The 22,549-nt window shown below is 41.0% G+C and overlaps 1 protein-coding gene across 2 annotated transcripts in view; it reads left to right on the top strand.

Moving 5' to 3' along the window:
* The window catches only part of LOC116333155 (inactive ubiquitin carboxyl-terminal hydrolase 53-like), a 32,289-nt gene extending 20,086 nt beyond the window's left edge, over positions 1-12,203 (top strand). Inside the window, exons 12-17 of one of the 2 annotated variants that reach the window (XM_031756323.2) lie at positions 1,240-1,377; positions 3,950-4,715; positions 5,543-5,610; positions 9,750-9,816; positions 9,925-10,649; positions 10,742-12,203. In XM_031756323.2, the coding sequence (XP_031612183.1) occupies positions 1,240-1,377; positions 3,950-4,715; positions 5,543-5,610; positions 9,750-9,816; positions 9,925-10,649; positions 10,742-10,818 (1,841 nt within the window). In that variant the 3' untranslated portion in view covers positions 10,819-12,203. The remainder of the gene's footprint in view (positions 1-1,239; positions 1,378-3,949; positions 4,716-5,542; positions 5,611-9,749; positions 9,817-9,924; positions 10,650-10,741) is intronic. The other variant, XM_031756324.2, reaches the window with a different exon arrangement.
* Positions 12,204-22,549: the final 10,346 nt, after the last annotated feature.

The raw sequence follows: 22,549 nt of genomic DNA on the forward strand, positions 1-22,549 counted from the left end.
TGTGTAAGATCTTAACTTTTTTTTTTTTTGCCTCTATTACAAATTAAATCAAATTATTAGCAGTGTAAACCAACCTGCTACAAACTGCTACACTTTGCTATGTAACCTGTGTAAACCTAGTTTATGGTTTACACACACATGTTTTGATGTGAATAAGAAGGGATGCAAACAGAGAGGTGAGTCATGATGTGTGGCAGTTGTATTTTTCAGCCTTGAAAAGACTCCTTAATTCATAAATATTTTGTCCTGGGAGAGTGGTGACAAGCACAGATCTGGAACAGCAGCTAGCGGAAGAGATAATTAAATGTCTTTGCTCCGAAACTAAATCTGGCCATGCTAGTAATACAGAAGGGATTAGAGACCCTTAGTGTGGAGAGAGAGAGGTCATTATGCACATGCTTAATTGCAAGCAGAGGGGAGAGTGAATTGAGAAGAGGGGTTATTTATGCGATTTAACAGCGTCTTCTTTGATATCCTTGTACATTCTGCTGGTATGAAGTTGTTCGTGTCCTTGAACACTTCTCTATGGGAGGCGATGCTGCAAGACAATGAAATGTCACCAGCTGCTGCAGTTTTAAGGAGTAGCAGAGTCAAATTTATCAAACTGATTCATCGTGTGTTTAAACTGCTACACTTCCTGCTTTACGGAATGTGTGGAATCTCAAAAACATCCGCCGATTTTTTTTTTTTCTTTTCTTTTCTTTTTATTAAACAAACACAAAATCTGGAATGATATAAATGTTTTGTTTCTTTTTTGTTCTGTTTTTCTGAGCGGCCATCTCGTCCTTGCTCGCTTCCTTTTTAAAATCTCACATGGCTATAACAGCATTATTCCAGTACCATGACCAATTGTTGCTTTAAAGAAAATGTGGGGCCAGAGATGCAGCGCGAGCCTCTGCATGGCCGCGTTTCCTCCCCGCTGCCTTTCCTCTCCCATCAGCACAGCAATGTGCCGTAAAGTTGGCCTGTGTCTACACACTCAGCAGCTGCTCAGTGCCTCGGGGGTGCCGGGGACGAAGAGCGACAAGGAAAAGGATGTAGCGGTGATAGATGTATCTATGTACAAGTGGATAAAAATACTTTAATGGTGGGAATCTCCACCTGATTCAGCAAATGCCCCATTTCTATTTTATTTTTATTTCTTTTAAGGGTCAGCGTTATTCAAATGCTGGCTTTGTAACCTTGTCACACAGTGGAAAAAAATCTCAAATACCTTTCTTGTCTTTTCTTGTTTCTTAGTGAAAAGCAATCACAAGAGCCGCCTTAGGGAGATTTCTCGAGAAGTTGCCCAGAAAGCAGTAGAGATGCGTAGGGCGCATTCACCCCGAAGAGAGCCTGATAGGAGTGGTCAACACAGGGCGGAGTCACGCTACAGAGGTGGGTTGCTCTATACAAACAGACTGTGCAAAACTGCACATACACAGAATTGCCAGGTGTTGCGTTACAAAAGCCCAGCCTTCCCCCTCCCTTATATCACCCTCTGTTTGGGAGCAATGTGTTAGAAAGGGGATTAGGTGCTGACGTCTGTTGGTGCCTGCCTTGATCCCTGTAGTCCTGTAGTCTTCACCAATATTATTAAATACACCAGAAACTAAGCAGATCAAACCAAAGAGCAACAAATGCTGATTTTTATTTTTTATTTTCTTTATTTTAAGGTTGAAATTTGATTCCAAATTTGCACAAACTTTTCTCACACACCTCCCAAATTAAGTCATTGTGCCTTAAAGAGTATGCTGATTAATATAGGATACTTTAATACTCCTTCAGCATATCATTGCTTTCATTAAGTGCCAGTGTGGGGGGATTATCAAGCACAATATAAAACACCAAATCCACCATGACAACAGCGGTAGCCTGTGTTAGCACAGAGCTTGCATCCCTTCATGAATAAATGCACCAGGTTAAGGCAGCCTAGTGTCATTGCTGTGATGAATGGCGATTCTAGAGGTGACACTAGGGTTAATCTAAGAAGTATAAATTAACCGTAGCATAGTTCATTCTCAGACTCTCGATGATACGAAACAGGACAAGCTCAATCAACTTCCTTAGGCTGCGGCCTGAGGAATTTTTCCATGATCTTTAACTGTATTGATTTAAACATCTTGTTACCCTTCTTCTAAAATGATCCACAGTTGTGTGTACGGTTATTGAGGTGGCAGCAGAAATGTTTAAAACAGGCCAGTATCGTGGTGTATATGTGGGCAAAAATGTAGACAGCTCTGTTTAAAGTGATTTAACTGTGCCACACAGTCAGCAAAATCCAAAGCAGGGGACTCCATCTCTTGCAGGCTTATTCCCAAGAATGACAGTTTTATGTGAAGAATAAAATTCCATTTTTGTACGCTCAAACACGGATCAGGTTTACCCCGTCATTTAGGTGATGACTCCCGCACAAGGCAGGGAGCCTTTAGCTGCCAGCTTTAGGTTAGGGAAATGCGTTTAACAGATGATCCTTACAATCTAAATTTGCATGACACGAGTTTTTCTTTTATGTAAAAAGTACCAGATTTTGCTTAAAAATGTAGAAGGAGACTTAAGTATCAATGTTGTGAAAGTAAAACGTGAAAAAATTGTATTCAGAGAGCACAAACCTCCACCAAGGCTGCTCACTCTCTGGGCAGCATTTCATTTTAAGGTAATAGTACTGTATTTTGTACATACTTATTTTCTTTTTTTCTGTTAAAAGTACAGTAAAAAAAAAAAACACATTTGGGATCAACTTGAAAGGAAAAAAAAAAGTGAAATATAAAAGTGATGTTAAAGGTCAAAAGTGACATGATATTTGGATTCAAACTAAATGTGATATTTAGAATCCACATATATCAGTATGATTTCCATTTTAATGACTTTTAATGAAAGTTTGACCCTACCTGACCTTGAAGATGTAGTCTAAGGTCCAAAGTAATGTGGCATTTAGAATTCCCATATATAATTCCCATATGTCTATATGTTAATGCAAACAATAACAATCAGAAACATACAGCACTAATGTCACTGTGACTTTCACATAAATCTATTGCCCTTAAAGGACAGGCCAGAGGTCCAAAGTCACATCTTTTAAATTTGCATAAAGATCTTTCCATATGTTAATAATACAACGCACAGTTGTAGGATTCATAGTTTCTGAGTTGTAAGGGGTTTTTTTTGTCTGTTTTCGACCAATAAACTGTTATGTTGTCCTTGAAGACCTCAGTGGATGCAAGCCAAATTTTAATGGATTATTAACATGACCCCACTCGACACCCCTACAATGTTTTGTTTTTATCAAAATGTATTCTAAACTTTTCGAGCTGTCATGTTTACAGCCAGAATGATATGAAGCATGCAAATGCTTAAAAAAAACCTAAACAAAAATAACCTTCTTGATAGAGGTACTAGGGGACTGTTTACAAAAATTACTGTAATTCCTAAACAGTTAATGCAATACTTGAAAACTGAAAGTCAGTAACGGTGGAGTTCAGTCTTGATTGGCTGAAAGTTTACTGTAGATATATAAAGAGGTAAATTTATAAAAAAAAAATGCATCATTGTCCAAAACTTTATGGGCCAGACTGTGTGTAGGAAACACCGGTGACATCGATATCTGCATGTCTGTGCATGAGCTGGCTGCCCTCTGTGCACACAGCATGGAAGAAAATCGACTCCTTGTGGTTGTAATTTACACTTTCCTGCCTGCTGCAGACATAAATGTCAGTAACTTCATTGTCATCATGCCCTTCCTTCACTCTCCGCCCAACCTGCTGTTTTCTTTAGCACAGCCCTGTCTTATTGTGTGGACGTTTCAATTTAAGTCAATTTTTACCTTTTGCAATGTTATTTATGACACTTTCCTTTTGTAATATCGTTCTTGCAACATGCCAGTCGAAAAAATTCAAATAAATAGCCTCTACAGATATCTTAGTGTAAGCTCTTGCATCATTTTTTTTTTTCCTCTCCCTCTCTCTCTCAGACCCAGGTCACGACAGGACCTACTCCCGCTCAGCTTCACCTCCAGAGAATGGCTTCAAGCAGTACCTGGAGACTCGACTGTACAGCAGCCAAGGAAAAGGTCCCACTCGGACTGAGCGAACACCGCAGCTTGGGGGCCGGTCTTCCAATGAAAATTCTCGTTTAAGGCACCAAGTGCTACCCGATGTGCCCACTGTAACTAGTGGTCATAACAGGCGGAGACTAGATCAGATCTCAAATGGATACGATACAGACAGCAGCCAAGACTCCAGAGGGCTTTCTGGAAATACAGGGAACGGCCGCAGCAGGCCCGGCCGAGCTTGGAAGCCAATGCGGGAAGCGCTAAATGTAGACAGCATATTAAGTAGCGGGAATGTAAGTCACGAACGAAGGCAGCAGAGCCCTCGGAGGAGACCCAATAGTCAGTCGCCCTCACGTGATCGAGAGCGAGATTATCCGTGGGGAGGCCGGGAAGAACGTAAGCCAAAGAGCCTGATGACCATCTACGAGGACGAGCAGAAGCATGAAATAGGTGGCAGCCGAAGCTCTCTGGACTCGGACAGCCGCGGGGGCCACACTGACAAGGACAGATCGAAGGGCTCAGCGACTCTTAAAGTGCGCAGTGACAACTGGAAGATTCAGAGAACTGAATCTGGATATGAGAGCAGTGACAGACTGAGCAATGGCTCAGCTAATCTCGACTCGCCCGTTGTAGAGAACATTTCTTCCAAGGACCTCCGGCCCATACCTGAGCTGCATCTGATGAGGTAAAACAGATCCTTCCACTTAGGTTTATATCACCCAGACGCACCAAAACTCTGCACTGCAAAGCATGATGCAGAGGAAAAAAAAGCTGACACAATATTTCCTGCACGACGTCAGCGCCATAGAGCAGCTTTGTCATCTCGCGGCCTACTCATTTAAGGACACGAGTCTCGGAAGTGCTGCCATTTCTAAATAATAAAACATTACAAACAAACTGATCTAAGAATAGCAGGTCTCATTTAACAGTAAATGCACACAAGGCAGATGCAGGAATCCTATTTTGCTGGGCTGTCATTTGTTGTATTTGTAGTTCAGGGCTTGTTTGTAGATAATGATCCCATATAGCTGACAACTCCTGTACTCAGCAGGGGCAGCCTCAGATAGCTGACTTCTTCAAAAGCCGGTGCATTATTTAAGCATATCTGTTGACAGTACGCTAGTAAAGAGTCTCTTTAATTATTAATTCTTCAATATGATTTAAAATGTTTTTGTGACTGGTTTGGGTTAAAGCTTGAAGCCACTAAAACTGTGAAATTGTGATTTTTATGGTATTATTTTTATTCTCTAATACATCTTATGGATCTTAGAGGAGATAAAAGCATAACACTTTTGCTGTTGTACATCAAGAAACCCAAAAGAAAAACAAGGATATTACAATAAGATGTCTGGGTTCATACTGGGATGCAAATCATGCTACTGCACTGTGTCTCTTTGGAGATGCAACTATGCACTTAGACTCTAACTATAATTGTTATTATCCCCCTTTATCTGCTCTAAGCTCGTGGCTCTTTTTTAAAAATGAATAATAACTATACTTTTTGTGTTTTAGGGATAACTTTCCTCGGAGAAGAAGTGATGAATTGAAGACTGACGTGCTGTACTCAACCATTTCCATTAGTAAGTAACTATTGCTTTAAGTAAAAAATTAGTATTTTGCCGTTATTCAAGTAAATCTCCAGATGTGTGTACAGTTTTCATCACGCATTAGAGGGAATAGATGAAAGCATCAGTCTCTGACAAAGGCTCAGCCCTGATACTGAAGATACTTCCTCTCCCCAGTAGACTTCCATGTGTTGTAAGGACCTGAAACATTAAGATAGTATGCTGCAGTTTCCTTGATTTATTGTTCTATCAGTCGTGTTAAGGTCACAGCCTGATTGAAGGGATACTGTATGGAAGTGTGCGCTCTGGTTCCAGACTGACTGGCCCTGACCTTTTTTTCCTGAGTAAAGTTTATGTTATGCAGCACCTAGTGAAATTACATGAGCTCAAAGGAAGAATGAGCCATGTAGGGAACAAGCTTTGTACCTTTAACACTGGTATTTTGGTGTGGAAAAATACTAGCCAGGCTCAGTTTAATTTTATTTAATTGGCTGTCCTTCCTCCCACAGTGAATGGAAGAACAAATGGAAAATGGTAGGGGGGAGGAAAAAAAACCCTCAAGGACCTTTTCAACTGTTAACTGCAGTGAATAATGCGTTCTTTCTGCAGGAAGTACAATAACTTTTAGATCCACGGGGATGCAAAATCTGGGGTGAAAATCGGGTTTAGAGCTCAGAATGTCTGTTTTAAAAGGAAAAAGAAACGATGAGCCTTAACTATGAGTCATGTTGCGAAGTTGCAGTATTTTTTTTTTTTCCTCTAGGTAGGATGGGAGGGAGATAAGGTGACACGAATAGCACTAGGGGGCTTGTCGCCTGGACACCCTTGACATTCTTTATCTAGCATGTGCTTGCTGATGCACACTATCAGCACTGCAAAAGGAGCCAAAGAACCTATAAATGAAAAATGCCTTGCTAATTCCCTCAATGGAAATACCCTGAGTTAATCCTGAATTGTAGGAGGAGATGAGTGAGCCTGTTGGGGCCACCCAGCTGTGCCCAGCCAGACAGAAAATGCCACGACTGGACCTGTCAGAAGGTGGTATTCAAACACCGCTCAAATAAAATGCAGTTTTACAGCTCTGCAGTTATTTCAAGTTCCCAAAAGAAAATGCAGGTACGATTTGAGGTTCATTGCCGAGTTAAATATAGCTACAACACAAGTGTGGCAAGTTGAGAAACAGAAGCATCGCCGGTCTTGTTTTCGTCTGTGAGCATCAGCACATGCAGAGAGATTCATGTGACTGAAGCCCTGGCAAACAGACAAAGACTACTGTGGCATACACAGTGGATTTTTTTCACTGCTTCAGTTTTTAATCTGGCAAAATGTAAAAAACAAACTGTAGTATTGCTATTGTTTAGTTTAGTTATATCTACTAATTTTAGGACAAGCACTCATTGATCCTCTCATGTATTCATTCAGTCTGTTAAGGAATTATGATTACATCTGTATCAAGCTGCATTCACTCATCCTTCCCCCTCTCTTTTGTTTGTAATGTTTCACAGGACCTGTTATATTTTAAAAGTGTCCACAGCTGTGTTGTAGTTAACAAATGTCTTGAAATGTTGGTTTGTGAACTGTCAAAGCTCAGCCTTGTTTAAAAAAAACAAACGGAACAAAAAAACCCTGAAAGGGCCTTTAAGGACTCGTCTCCAGTAGCTATTTTTGAAATCAGTATGGGATATTTACGCCTGGCTGCCTGCAAATTGTATCGACAAGCCGCAGTAAATGTGTCCAGAGTCAATTTGGCATGAGTTCAGTGGTGGTAGTCTGGCGTGAGCTGCAGTTTCAGAGAAGCCTGAGCAGATTCCACTAGTCCATTAAAGACTAAAATCCTTTCGGAAAGCACATTCGTGTGGGAGGGCAGTTTTGAGGAGCATAGTTGACGTTTTTACCGCAGATATTCGTTCTTCTGATGGCTTGTTGCACTAGGAAAGAGATTCAAGTCGGGGCCTTTTTTGCCACCTTAATGACAGAACTTTTGACACGCTGTGAAATCGTACGTCCTGCCCGCCTGCCGGCATATTGGACACTTGAACCTGATGCGTTTGTCTCACTTTTCCTTTACTGGCTTCTGCAGACCTCACTAGTTATCTACAGAAATACACTTTTGAAGCTGTTACAGCTGTTTGTACATGACCATCATCATCATAGTTGCCAAAAGTCAACTATGATGCTTTCTGATCTAGTTTTAAAAAAAAAACCAAACTGACATGACAATCAGAAAAGAATAAATGTCACTGAATTTCATCCTTTATACCATTACATAGATGCCTTCTACATTCAGTTTGCATACATCTTTTATAGCTGTTTATTTGTGTCCATGATGTAGCACGTTAAGAGCCAGTTGCCTGGCTCATTAATGCCACTTAACAAGCCGGTGAATGATGCTAATGAGTACACACGTGCGCCACGGCTTTTGACCTACTGCTGTGCCATTACCATGCTATACTGAAACATAAAAAAGCCGTGGCTTTTCCCAAGTGATATCTGAAAACTTTCAGACTTTTTGTGATTCACTTAGGTGATATTTCTTGTTCAGTTTCCCTCTTTGGAAACTTGGAGTTGCAAACCTGCATGCACTTCTGATTGATGTTCCAGACGTTTCAAGTACCTCAGACAACACAAGGCTGGAATCCTGACTTGACTGCCTTAAAGCTACACTGTGTGCTATTTATTTTCTATTTTTTGTAATACTCAAAAAAGGTCAACGAAACTTCAACAAATTAAAATGATACCAGATCAGTTCTTGATGACCCTCGTTTAAATGTTTTAAACTTTCAAAGCTCCTTTTCTTTTAGTTCAAATGGGTTTTTTTCTCAAGCTTTCTCATTGTAATTCTTCGTGGTGTTCACATTTTTAAGCACTTTAATTCATACTTTCAAGTTTATGTTGAAAAATTTGAAATGTTATTAGATCAATCACAGTACCTGGAGGTTTTACCAGCTAAGTGCTAAAGTTTTGTTGACTTTTAGAGCTTAAAGACAGCCAGACCCCCAAACTTGAATAATATATACAAATTTAGAAGGCGTTTCAGTAATGATTTCATGGCAGTTGCCTGAAAAAACTTTTGATCTACCAGTGCCAGACAGCGAACGACAGTGGCTTCACCCTGCTGTTATCACGCTGTTTTCTCCTTCAAGCTTTCTCTCGGCATTGTTGCACGTGACGTTAAAGACGGAGAGGGGATTTTCTACAGAGAAAATCGTCGTCAACTGCATCCCTTTTTGTTATCAAGACTGATATTGTTACGGTTGCTTGCCAACATGACAGATCAGCAGCAGCATCAAATTGTGAATTGCCACATGGACTTAGCGGCTTAAAAACGCAATAGTGTTGTGGAGGGGATGTAAAGTCTGGAGTCTGACCCCGGCGTAATTGCATGCCAGCACAAAGGATTTAGCCACTAATGCTTTGAGAGAGCAGTGGGGGGGGTATGCTGACACATCACAGATGGTCCTCAGCCGCTCACTCCCTTCCTTGTCCTGTTAGTCAGCTGTTGTCTGGCGCAGGCCAAGTAAATCACACACGCCCAGCTAACTTGGCAAAGCTCCACACCCGACCCCGTGCAGGGACCTGCTTCTAAACATGTGTTTGTGCTGATCTCATGGCTGAAATCAACCATCAGCCCCAAGTACTAGCAGCATAACTCAGGCTCATCTCACTGGGATATGTTTGGCCTATAGGTTAAAAGGCTGTTACTTTCCTCTGTTGTTCTCTTCATTAGTTTTTAGACTGAACTTGTGAACCAGTTAGAGTTCAATCAAGGTCCTTATTGTTATATTAGGACTGTTGGCTCAAACTTAACAGGCCTGGATATGAACCCAGATTCCCTTTGAGGGCCCATGTTCTTTGGCTGGATCAGACAGTCAGAGTGGTACACTGGGGCCTTGAGGGCGCTCTGCCAGACTAGCTGCTTTGATACTTCCTCTCGCAGCACCAGGCAAAAGGCCTTACCATGACCCCTGTTAGATAACATGTCTCTGCAGGAGAGAGACGGGAAAAAAATAAAGTATATATTGTAGCAATATTCAAATGGAAACCCGTGACAGATGCTACCTGGCTCTTATTTTGCACCATCTGTTTGCGATAACTTTACAAAATTGGGGTCTTGTGTTATAAAGTACTGATGAGAATTTATTTTTTTTGTGTAGATGAACCGGGGAGAAAATCTCCTGAACTCCAAGAGTCCAACATGTTGTCTGATCAGCTGTTACAAAGGTAAAAAAAAAAAAAAGTTATTCAGAAGTGCACATTGTTAGCGAAATGCTTCGCTTGACTTTTCAAAAGTTTAAGTGAAATATAAATGTTTCTGTTTTTGCGCTGAAGCAGAAGAAGAGCCTTCCGATACACACCCGGGATCTTGGAAAAGAACAATGGCCTGGACGACGAGCGAGAGAAAAATGTGGACAGCAGCCCTGTGCCTCCCTACTTAGCAAAGACCAGCAGCTCTGAGTGGAACAGCTCAGATGACCTTGCCGGACAGTTTTCGGAGCAAGAAGACAATGGCTCTGGCCCCGCAGACTCTCTGTCTCACAGCTATCCCCTACCTTTACCTCTCAAGACTTTTGGCAACAGTCACACCGACCCATCTGGCATCCACTCCTTACCACCAGAGGTGCCAGAGCGGTTTAGCTCCCGAAGCGAACCTAGAAATGGCTCGTCTCCCCACTCGCACACAAGCCTCCGGCGGTGGATCGAGACGCCTGCCGAGCACAGGCTTTCATCAGACGCCAGCTCCAAGTCGGGGTCGTCAGACCAGGAGAGGAACGATCTGTCGGCCAGCGAGAGCGACGAGAGGTTACCCAGTCCAAAGTCCAGACACGATGATGGTACAGACTCTCCCACTCTGACAGATCGAGTTCTTCCCACCACTTACTTTTCAGTGGATAACTGTATGACAGACACTTACCGGGCCAAATACCACAAGAGGCCTGCCTTGTACATGAGAGCACAGGACCATACGTCATCAGGGGAGAGCGATGTCGAAGGGAGGGGGCACCCTTTGACAGATGTTCAAACACTAGAGCCTTCCAAAAGCAGAACAGAATCAGGTATGCAAAAGCACAGCACACTTTTATTAAGACCTCACATGCACCTGTTTGGTTTAAATCTTTGACTGATTCTCTGGCTTTTGTTTTTCCAGGCATTTCCACTCCTAAGACTTTTGCGAAGTGGAATCCAGTTACTCCGAAAGGTCTTGATGAGCATGGTTTCCTATGATTTTTATGGACTGAATGATTCTGATGGCTGGATGCCAACAGGAATTGTTAAGCGCTGCGACTGCTACAGATTGACTCCTATGTGGAGAGGTATTTTCTCTTGTACTTGTCATAACAGCTAGTTGGACATGAAACTGGATGCCAAAGAGATTGTACTTAAAAAAAAAAAAAAAAAAGTCAGGTGTCTTTAATTAGCTTTCTAGCTACTAAAAAGCTTTGAACAGTGAATTTGCACAGCAGAAAGGTACAAACAGAATTATGCCTAAAAATATTTGGTGTATTTGTAGACGCAGAGGGTTGGGATGGTAAAGAACGTGTCACATAAAGCCAACTTACTAAACAGCAGATGAAGTGATTTCTTTCTTTCTTTCTTTGTTTATGCCTCCTAGTCGCACTCTTCCTGCACATCCTGTGGAATGCCCTTATTTGTTTAACTATTCTCTTTTCAGTGTTATGAGGCGTCTGCCCCAATTCTGTCAGTTATACCTGCCTGTCAAGGGGTTTTAGAAGAAGAGGTTCCAGTTGTGGTCAGAAATCTGTAGATATGCTTTTGGCAGGACTTAAAAAATGGATCCCAAGGATCCGTATGAATGTGAATCTCCACGACATCCACGTTAGGTTTTGGCTGATGAGACATCTTTGCACAATCCGTAAAGCCAACAGACTCGGGTCCTTGTTTGCACATGGACTTATGCAAATAACCAGCGTAGGACTTTCTTCCTTCTCTGTCTCTGTCAGACACTCATGAGAGGTTTGGTATACCAAAATAACTGTTCAGGAGTGGGGGGGGGGTTAGAGGGGGTTTAAAAGGTGATGGGTCAATGTGTTAAATTGATTGCCTGTTGGTAGAAGCGTGTGACAGATCCTTACTCCTCATTGACACCTGCACATATCCCATCATCTTTACATAATTTTCTTTTTTTTAAATATAGATGTATATGTCTTTGCACTGTTTTCCTTGTTTATTTTTTTCTTTTCACACTCCTTCGTTCTATTATTTTTCTCTTTAGAAGAATAATTTCTTTGGATTTTGGTCACTTGATTCTTCGATAGCTTCTTTGAGCAGCACGTCTGCACTTGGAGGATTTAATCGTGTCATCTGGTGAACAGATATGGCTTTTGCTTTTTTTTTTTTTTATTATTATGAAGGGAGTTACTAATAATGTGTTGTGACTTTCACTGGTTTACTGTTTTTGGTTCAGATGTTTTATAGATATATATATATTCAGCAGACTAATGCACAGTGCCTTTTGTATTTTTCTGTGTCGAGGCGAGATTAAATCGGAGCCATGGTTTGTACAATTCTTTGATTTTAAAGAATTTTTGTAATGTTTTAATTTTATTTTTATTGGACAGTTGTCAAATAAACAGCTCTATTTAACCATATCTTCGTGTCAGCTCTTGCTTTCGGGGGAGCAAAGCTTAGAACAGGGATTTGAGGAGAAATCAAATTATTCAAATAAACTCTCCATGATGATAAATGTTGCCTTTTGACTGGAGCGTGGACGTCGCTGTGTAAGGCAGCTGGTGGGAAATGTGGGGTTTTGCTGCCACCTGCAGTCGTGTGTCTTGGCTGCACTTTTTCATATAAAATAACAGCTACCCAACTACAAAAATACATTTTTATGATTTTGATTTTTCCATTGAAATCAATTTTCAAAGTGTTTTAAATAACGCTATTTCCAAATGTATAAAACAAAAAAGTTTTTTTTTTTACCTTGCTTTATCAAGGCGCCCCCCTTTAACACACATGGACTAATAATATTAAAAACATTTCATAATAATTTTGTAAACTTTCCTCTCAAGCAGAGACCCTCCTCTGTGGGACCCTCTAGTTTTCAAAGTACAGAACTTTCTCAAGAGATATCACTGATCAGTACGGTTTAATTCTCACAGTGAAAGGCATCAGAGAAACCAACTGGCCATTTTATTAGGTACACCTATTTGACTGCTTAGTCAAATGGGTGTACCTAATTTCAGTTTAGTTTTCCTCAAAGCATTTTATATTGTAAACAATCCAACAGTCCCATTTGAAGAAGAACTTGGCGACAGTGGGGAGAAACCCCCCTCCCTTTTAACAGGAAGAAACCTCCAGCAGAACCAGGATCAGGGAGGGGTAACCATGTGCTCTGACTGGTTGGAGGTGGTTAAATAGTGATGTTAGTCCTATTGCTTGTGGTTCCAAACTGAGGTTTCAGGCAGAACATCTAATTAGACAAAAGATTCATATCATGAATATGCAGCCAACAAACCTGCAGGAATTGCGATGACATCAAGTCAGTATGGACGAACACGTCAGAGGAACGTTTCCTTGTAATAAAAATAATAAAACGGTCGTGACTATAGAATCCAAGTTACAGCTTGTATGTCATTGAACAGCCTCAATAAATAATAAATGGGGAAAATTGACACCTCGACGGGAGAAAGTATTATATAAATCCATCTAAAGGGAGTGTTATACAAGTATTCTAACGCTACCTGCAGTGTCTATTTGTTTGCATTAATTATATATATATATATATATATATATATATATATATATATATATATATATATATATATATATATATATATATATATATAAAATATATGATTTGTTTTAGTTTTTTTTTTGTCCTGAAGAGGGGAGTAGAGGATTTTGTAATCAACATGCAGCTAGATTTATGCATGCACCACTATCTGCACCCTAACTTCCACTTGATTTCATCATCATGCCTGGCTGCGATTTGCTGAACTGTATTACAGATTTTTTGTATTTATATCTGTCTTTTCCTTGTTTACAGGATTTCTAGCTGGAAAGCGTCTACTTGTTCTAAAATTAAAGAAGAAGAAAAAAACAATCCATAATTAAAGTCATGATTGCTTTTTGCACAATATTTTAATCTTCCAGTACACTGACCTCAACATGCCAACAGCAACAATAAAGATTAATCAAAATATTGCAGGATTCATGTCTCATCTGGAGTGCTGGAGAGGTCTTAAAATAGACATGGGCAAAAACACAGGACCGGCCCACGGACCATCTCAGTCCAGCCCACACTGTCCTAAAAAATGACACAAAACAAGTGGCCGACAATCTTAGAAATAATGATTGTAATGAGTCCGAGCTGCTGTTTAACACAATCACACTTACATCTGCTGTGACTGTGTCATATTATTGATTATCCATGTATTTATATATGTGATGTATTCTACAATTACCAGTGCAGAGATGTTAAAGCCTATGTTGTAGTAAAAAAGTGCTCAAACATTACACAGCTAACAACAAAACAGAAAACGATTTCGTTACACTCGTCAAATTGACCATATGTTTGTTCATACTCGCTGCTGTGATGCTCTTCATTTCTCGATGTGGACAAATGTTACATTTTGATGGTTTGAAAACAACCATATTTAGTCCATATTTACAACATAAGGCAACGTGTCTAATTAGTGACCTGTGCTGTGATGCGTTTCAGACAATTAGCAAGATGCGGGCTGATTTAAAAACTATTACTGCATTCAAACTGGCTGTTTCGTGAAAGCGATCTTTCCTTTGTAACCTCAACATGTGTACCAAATTCATGGAGTACTATGTTTGTCATGTTTCAGTTCAGAGCTCCAAACTCCAACTCACCATTAGTCTCTCTGGACACTAAAAACACTTCATTCTTGTCTTAAAACAAGTCGAAGGCAACAACATGTTCAGTGACTCAATATAAATGACAAAAAGTGAGTTCACACAGGGTGGCGTTCGCCTTGTACGCTATAATCTCACCAGGAGATCAGCCAGCTCATTGATTCACTGCTCCCTGCTAGTTCATTTGCTTCTAGATCCAAGTTTACTAGATAGGAACTCAAGAGCTAGTCAGATGGGTAGGTGTGGTTGGAGTTGTGGATCAGTGTGTGGTATCCATTTTTAACTCTTTTGTGAAGTATAGCCTTTTGTTTTTGTTTAGCTTCTGTATGTAAAAAATGCAAACCTATAAAGCCCCACCAGAGGGCGCTATATGCCCCACAAAAGACCTGCTCCTAAACTATCTTACTCTCCTTGTAAGCATCAGACTTTTTCTCTATGTGACTTCTCTATGTCATTATGTAACATATATGCATTACTCCTTGGAGGAAGCTTGCCATGTCCTAAAACAAAGTAGATCGCTGTATCAACTGAGGAAAGCAACGCAAACAAGTCACGAAAGAGGAAGAGAATAAAACTTATCTCGTGTATTCTGTGTCTAAAAACTCAAATTAACCGAGAATCAGTAGACGAGCAGCATTATGGCCTCTTTCAAATGACAGCCGCAGACCAGAGAAGAATTCACTGTGTTCACTGGAGGATAAAACAGGGAAAATCCACATCCTGCAGTGTATTCAGAGAATCCTGAAAATGTTCCCCATTCAGTTCTCTGCTCTTCCTTGCATGGCATGTCTATCACAGTTTTTGGTATGCTTAAATTTTAGCTGTCTTTCTGCTGTGTGTGTGTGTGTGTGTGTGTGTGTGTGTGTGTGTGTGTGTGTGTGTGTGTGTCTTCGCCGCCATCCGTCAGAGTGGGTCTCGGGCTGTCAGCGCGAGCTCCTCCTCTGCAGCTGCCGTACTTCATTAGGGGCCATCAGCTGAGCTCACTGCTCTACTGTCAGAGTCAGACTTCTGTTTTCTCCTTTCTCCTCCCTTTGCGCTCTCTCTTTCGGTGTTTCTGCCCACCCTCCCCGCTCGCAAACTGTCCCTCAAGCTCGCTCACATTCTTCATCCTAATCCTGATTTCTCACACTGTCAACTTACCTCAATCTTTCCCCTCTTGCTACATATTTTCCCCCCTTCTGCTCTCGGCCCACACCTTCTCTCCTCCCCGTACTCGTTTTATCAGCCGCCCTCAATGCTCCAGCTTTTAAAATAAAATCTTATTTCCTCCTTAAATCAGCATAACCCTTGTTTTGCACAAACACATTTACTATGCTAACGCCTAAAAAAAAAGGCGGGTTTTTCTGTGTCGTGGATGCGGACTTAGTTCTCCAAAATGCAGTCATTTCAGTATCTTTCATCTACTCATAAGAAAATTAAAACGTTTCATGTCTCGCCAGAGAAATAATTAATTTCCATACGGGCTCTGAAGTTTCCTTCAAATGGTGGGAGAACGTTGCATTTAGCTTAGCCTACATAAAACCAGCTACCACTGTATTCCTGACATAAAACGCGGGCGACACAGAAGCTGCACTTAAAACCACGTGGATGCGATGCATTTGAATAAGCCTTTACGCAGCTGGTGTTTTGTGTGAACACTTATAAAAATCACAAATCTTTATAATATGAAAGCGCATGGCTAGAAAAAGTTTAGCGCTCACTCTGTGCAGTGTAAGATTTATGCTTCTTGCCGTCCTGATGCCGGCTTGTTCCTGAAAGCTGTCCATCATCAAACCTTACAGTCTCAATAAAGCCTTTGGCCGCCAACGACAGCACTCAGCGAGCTTCTGAGGGGCCTTTATATGATTTTTTCACTCTGGGTGTATCTTGGATTTCACAAGTGCTGAAGTAAATTTAAGGTGTTTCATAAATTCTTTTGAAATCTTTCTAAGAAGTTTAACAGCGTGCGGTGGATGTGAACGCTGTTATAATTCCAGATGACTGCAGGGCGCTGGCCATTAGAAACAGTCTTACATTAAGCTACTGCTGTAGATCGGTGTGCCGCTCATTGTTCATACTTTTTAAATCTGTGACGGCGAGGACTCCTTGAATGCAGCGTGGGAAAGCTTTGCAAGCAATGCCAGCTGTAGTTTTGGAAACACCTGCTGACTGTAAAGGCTGCCAGGAGCTTAACGTTACTGATGCACAATTAAAGCGACTGTATAAATTTATAAAAACCAAAAGAAGACAAGTGTAATTAAAGAACGGGGTGTGACTCAAACCCAGGAAGAACAAAGCACAATTCAAGGGCTTTCACATGCAAGGTCATCATGAGACTACTTAACTCTAAAGCCTCATGAGAAAAGCGCCTGAAGAACACAAACCCAGATATACGTCCATGAGGAATAAAGTATAGATAGTACAGTAGAGTAGTAGAGATGTAGTATAGATAGGGCACTGACACTGGGTAAATGAATTGGGTCTCATTTAACATTTTTTCTACTCTACTTAAACACCCACATCTGGGTTGGATTTTTCTCCAGGAAACAGGTCAGGTTGGCTACTTTTTCTTTTCAAATATTTATCTATCGCTATTATGCACTGAGTCATCTCACAGTATGACTATCGTGTCATTTCTTCTTCTTCTTCTGCTGTTTTACTGGCAGTTGACAACCTAATTAATTAATTAATTGGAGCAGGTAGTTGTACTGCCCTCTAGTGGAAGGGAATGTAACTGTTCTGCCCGTTACTCATGCCAGTCGCTTAGAGTACAAATCAGGTGGAACCAGATAATCTTCCACGCCACACCTGACCATTTCTCACGTCACACCTTTGTGCTGCGGGAAACACTGCAATAGATCAAACTTCAAGCATGTGTAAGTAAAGTGTGGAAGGCCAGACATGGTTAAAAAATTGATTGCAGACTTAGACTAGAAGCTTTCCAGAGTTCCTCAGAATTTGTCTATGGTTAGCTACTAACCTACCAAAAGCCCTGAAGCATCCAGATCTGTTGCAGACTGTAAGGTAACTTGTCTGTTACAGGTGCTAAACCGTTGGGGAAACATGGAGGAAAGAGAGTAAGAAGCTACTTCATTTCCTGTAGAAGCGCCACTCACTTAGTCTCTGCAGGATGTCTCAGGAGTGCAATTTAAGGAATATTACAACTAGCCCTGCATAAAAGACCTCATGATTTTGAAGTTTTTGTTCTGCTCTTTGTGCAAAAGGGGGACTCGAGATGTTCATTGTTAAATCCGACGTTTTAGTTTGTGTCAGGCTTTCTTTGGAGCTTATTTAGAAACAGCTGAACTTGAAGTGCCACATTACTACTTCAGTTCTCACTCTTTTTTTTTTTTTTTTCCTCAAACGCTTCACAAAAAATTTCCCCCGCAGCTGTTTTTTCCTCCCCACCCCTCCCAAACACACACACGCACCCCACAGCCCACAGATTTCTCCTGTCTCGGCTGTATTTCTTCTTTAGCAGACCACTGGTGTTCCCAGCTGTGTACAAATGCGTAGCCGTACGCACGCGCACACACACAGCCCACGGGGTTTCTGTTCTTGTTGTCATCCTGACAAGCAGTAGGAACAGGATTACGGGTAGAGGCCCTCTTGGGGCAGAAGAAAGTGTGAAATCTGATTGCTTTGGAAGATTTAAAAAATAGGACCCCGTGAGGTCGGCGGAATCCTAAACGCGAGCACGGCTGAAGAAGTATAGCGGCTGGGTGTAGTCTGTTCCAGGGATTTGTGAAATTTTCAGACTTGAGAGGGTGGCTTAATAGAGGACAGAGAGAAGAAGTTGCAAGGTGCATAGGTGGAAAATAGTGACTTTTCCGTGCGTCTCTTACAAGTTTTGGTTTTGCTTAGGCAGTATTGTGAACTCTCTTTAATTGTATAGTTATTCTCGGCTAATATTTCAGAAACACAATGGAAGAACACTGAAACAACGAGGATCAGGGGTTTAAAAATCTCCCATTTATGCTGCTGCACATCCAAACCTCCTCCTGAACGCAGCTCTGACATTAAAAGTTAAGCTTCGCCAACACTGCAAAGCTCCAAGGTTCAAAATTTCCCAGAGGACGTGCCGTTGACATTGCTGTAACTGATCACTAGGGGGCATTAACGCATTGTGTTTTTATTTCAAGCCCCACTTGCCAGTTTCCAACACTTTCACTTACTCCTGCACCAGACAAAAAAAAAGAGAGAGAGAGAGAGAGAAAATCACTGTAATGATTGCATTGTGGAGAGAAACACGACTTTACGGGGAAGAGTTGTGTTTTGGTTCGTCTGGCTGCGCCGGGGTGGAGGAGGTGTGCCGCGCCAGCAGCAGGAAACACATTAAAGTGGCACTCTGGTGTCGCATTATGAGGTTTTTAGAAAGCCTGTAAACAGAGGTGGGATGCTTTTGACATTCAGAGGCATCACATCTTTTTGTTGTTCCTTCCTGTCCTTCTTCTCTCTGCTATCGCCCTCTTCTTAAAAATTCACACATTACCCCATTTTTTCTTTTACCTCCTCCTCCGTGCGTGTAAAATTCAAGCCAGAGATGTGATTCTATGACATCATCATGCTGCCCCTGTTATGACTGTGCTTGTTTTGCTGTCCTCTCTCCAGGCGTGCTGTTTGTTTCTCCAAAACCTGCAACAAATGCTATCGGCTTTTCTCACCTGCAACAAATCAATATCATGCAAGAAGGAAGCTCAGACTCCATAATGCGCCGAAAGCTATTACAAGGATTAGAATGATAGAAAAAAAAAAGTGTAAAACGCGAGAGGGAGGCGAGGGCTGAACTTGACATGTGTCTTTCAATAATAAGCACTCGGTGTAAACTTTTTTTCCCCCCTCTCAGTGACTTCTGAATGGTTTTAATTGCAATTTGAAAATTCTAATCCTTTCTTTAGCTGAGAAAACAATTTTTTTTCTCCCCCTGCCTTCCATAATCTTCCTGCTATGCGCGGAGGCCACGCTGATTGCATGTTATTGCTTTGACCCCAGCAGATCGTTTTTGAAAAACTCATTTAGCAAACTATTCACATCCTTTCTCTGCTTTAAACGCCGAAGCCTGCAAAGTTGTTCGTGTTAAACTTTGCGTGCTCACACAAAAGTGACACCAGCAGCCGTTTCGGTAAAAGAAAACGTTCCCCGTGTGCGTGTTTGTGTTCACGACTGAATTTGCCTTTGATCAGTGTTTCTGACTATATGCTTTGACAGCCTTTTCTTTTCTGTAGATGTGTATTTGGTTGACCAAGATTTCTAAAAAATACCAGACGGTGTGTCATTGGATGTCACACTGAATCCCCACACACATCATTATCATTTCGCTTTCGTACGGCAAATTGTTGCCATATGATAGAGCTTCTTTTTCCCCCCTTTTTTTGCATAATGTGGAAACAAGACTGTGAATCTCAACAGGATACTTTGTTTGCTGTTTAGTTTAGCTTTCGATTGCTGTTTGGTGGAGTTTAGTGATCAAAACTACTTGGTTAGCTTTATGAAAAGATTGAGGTTCAGCTTCAAATACCCGCAGTTAGGAGGAGGATTGGTCTCATGTCTCATGGGACTAACCCTAAAGCAGACGTTGTATCCTACTGTAGAAAAACCATCAGCTTTTATTAACTGCCTTCAAACAACGGTAATGTTTGGTTTTTGTTAACAAAATGAAAGTTTTCAAAACCAAGTAAAGCCTTAATGCTTCCATAGGAGAAATGAGAGTAAATAGAAGCCAGCTGTTGTTAATCAAATGCATTTGATTAATTGATCATCAGCAGGTGTGAGCGCCTCTATAAAAACACAAGTTTTGGCAGTTCGCTGCTCTGGAGCGTTCAAGTGTGTGAAAAAAAACAATACCACAATCTTCCCAGGAGGCGATGTCTCAGAAAATTCACCTCAAGGTCAGATTGTTCAATGCAGTGAGAAACTGCCAAAAAACCCCACCAAAACCTCCATCTCAGACTCTACAGGCCTCAGTTAGCATGTTAAAGTTAGAATTAGAAAAAGACTGAAAAAGTTTAGTTTGTTTGGAAGGGTAGCCAGAAGAAGAAAGCACAAGACTTGGACAGATGAGACCAAAGTGGAGACATTTGACCGTAATACACACGAACGACCAACCATCCATCCATTTATCATCCGTCGGTACATCCATCCAACACAGAGACAGATAATATTTCACAACCACATTCACACCTGTGGCCAAGAATCACCAACACTTAATCTAACCACACTAACTGCATGTCTTTGGACTGTGGAAAGGAGGCGGAGTGAACCTACGGAGAGACACGTGGGGAAGTCATGGTCAGATGGTGGATTTGAACCCTCCACGTCACTCTGCCGCTCTGAACAGCACCGTGTGTGGTAAAAACCAAACACAGCATATCAGCACAAACACTTCATACCAACTGTCAAGCACGGTGGTGGAGGTGTGATGATTTGGGTTTGTTTTGCCGCCACAGGACTTGGGCACCTTTCAGTCACTGAGCCGACCAGTGTTGGGGAGTAACGGAACACATGTACCGGCGTTACGTATTTAAAATACAAAATATGAGTAACTGTATTCCATTAGAGTTACCGTTTAAAAAGATGGTATTCAGAATACAGTTACTTTGTTGAAATAAATGGATTACACGGCGGTCTTTTCCTGTTTCATATGTTAGGCTATCCCCTCTCTATTTTTGGTAATTACACGCCGGTGGAAACCCAAACAAAAGATAAGATAAGATAAGATAAGATGACCTTTATTAGTCCCACACGTGGGAAATTTGTTTTGTCACAGCAGGAAGTAGACAGTGCAAAAGTTATGAAGCAAAAATTAGAATAAAATAAAATAAGAATAAATACAGTACACTACTGTACAGAATAGAATAAAATAAAATACTATATACAAAACACGCATTAAGAGGCTCTAATGCCCGTGTCTCCATCTCGCGGACCATTTCACCCCTACTTGCGGCCCGCATAATGACGTGAAGAAATATTATTAAAAATTATTGTTCAAAAAATTATTTCATATGAAGGCAATAGGCAGAGTGTTACAGGCATAGCATGTATGAAGCATGTAAATATAATAATAACCACTGCAGCCAAAAAGAGTGCCTGATGAGCCCAGTTGTAAGTAAGCTATTAAGACTCGACTGCACACCGTGTTCGTGTTTTCCTCCAAAACAATAAGTTCCGTTGGAGCAGCGCCTCTCTCTGTCTCTTGCTAGCAAAGTTGACCCAGACAACAAAGTAAAGCTAGTTTTCAGCTACGAGCCTGACACGAACCCGACGTATTAGCCAGAGGTCCCTTTACTACGGTTCGGAGCCGCAGACCTGTTTTATATACGCGTGGAATAGTTTTCTACACGAGATCGCTGCAAAAAGTGCAGCCTTACCTAATGTCCACCCTACTGTTACTCATTTTATATTAAGATTTAAAAATCTAGTTGGTATTGGTATGGTGAGTATCCTTCAGTAATAGTAATAAATCACACAGCAATAGTACATTCATGTAGTTGTAAAAAACTTGATAATATATTAAGTAATCCAAAGTATTCAGAATACGTTACTCTCATTGAGTAATGTAACGGAATACGTTACAAAATACGTTTTGGGGAATGTATTCTGTCATCTGTAGTGGAATACTTTTTAAAAGTAACCTTCCCAACACTGGAGCCGACTATGAACTCCTCTGTATACCAAAGTATTCTAGAAAACTGTCTGAAATTGGGTCATGCAACAGGACAATGATCCCAAGCACAGACAGACAGAATGGCTGAAAACCAAAAGAATCAAAATGCTGCAATAGCTCAGTCAAAGTCCAGACCCCAACCTGACTGATATACTAACTTTAAGAGAGCGGTGCATAAAACAATGCTTGCAAACCTCAGTGAACTGAAGCAACATTGTAAAGAAGAGAGGAACAAAGTTCTTCTACAAGCATGTGTCAGACTGATAAAGTCATACAGAAAACAATTACTGCAACTTATTGCTAAAGGCTGCTGTTGAATCATGAAGTGCACCTAATTTAAAAATTTTTTTTACAAAACTGCTCAGAGTCGTGTGAAAACTTAACATTACCAACATCGTTTTGACATATGAACCACAGGTGACAGCAAATTTTACATTCCCCACCTGAGAAATAGTGGGATAAAAAGGTTAA

The sequence above is a fragment of the Oreochromis aureus genome, linkage group 3 (genome assembly GCF_013358895.1).
Source record: "Oreochromis aureus strain Israel breed Guangdong linkage group 3, ZZ_aureus, whole genome shotgun sequence".
Lineage (NCBI taxonomy): Eukaryota > Metazoa > Chordata > Actinopteri > Cichliformes > Cichlidae > Oreochromis > Oreochromis aureus.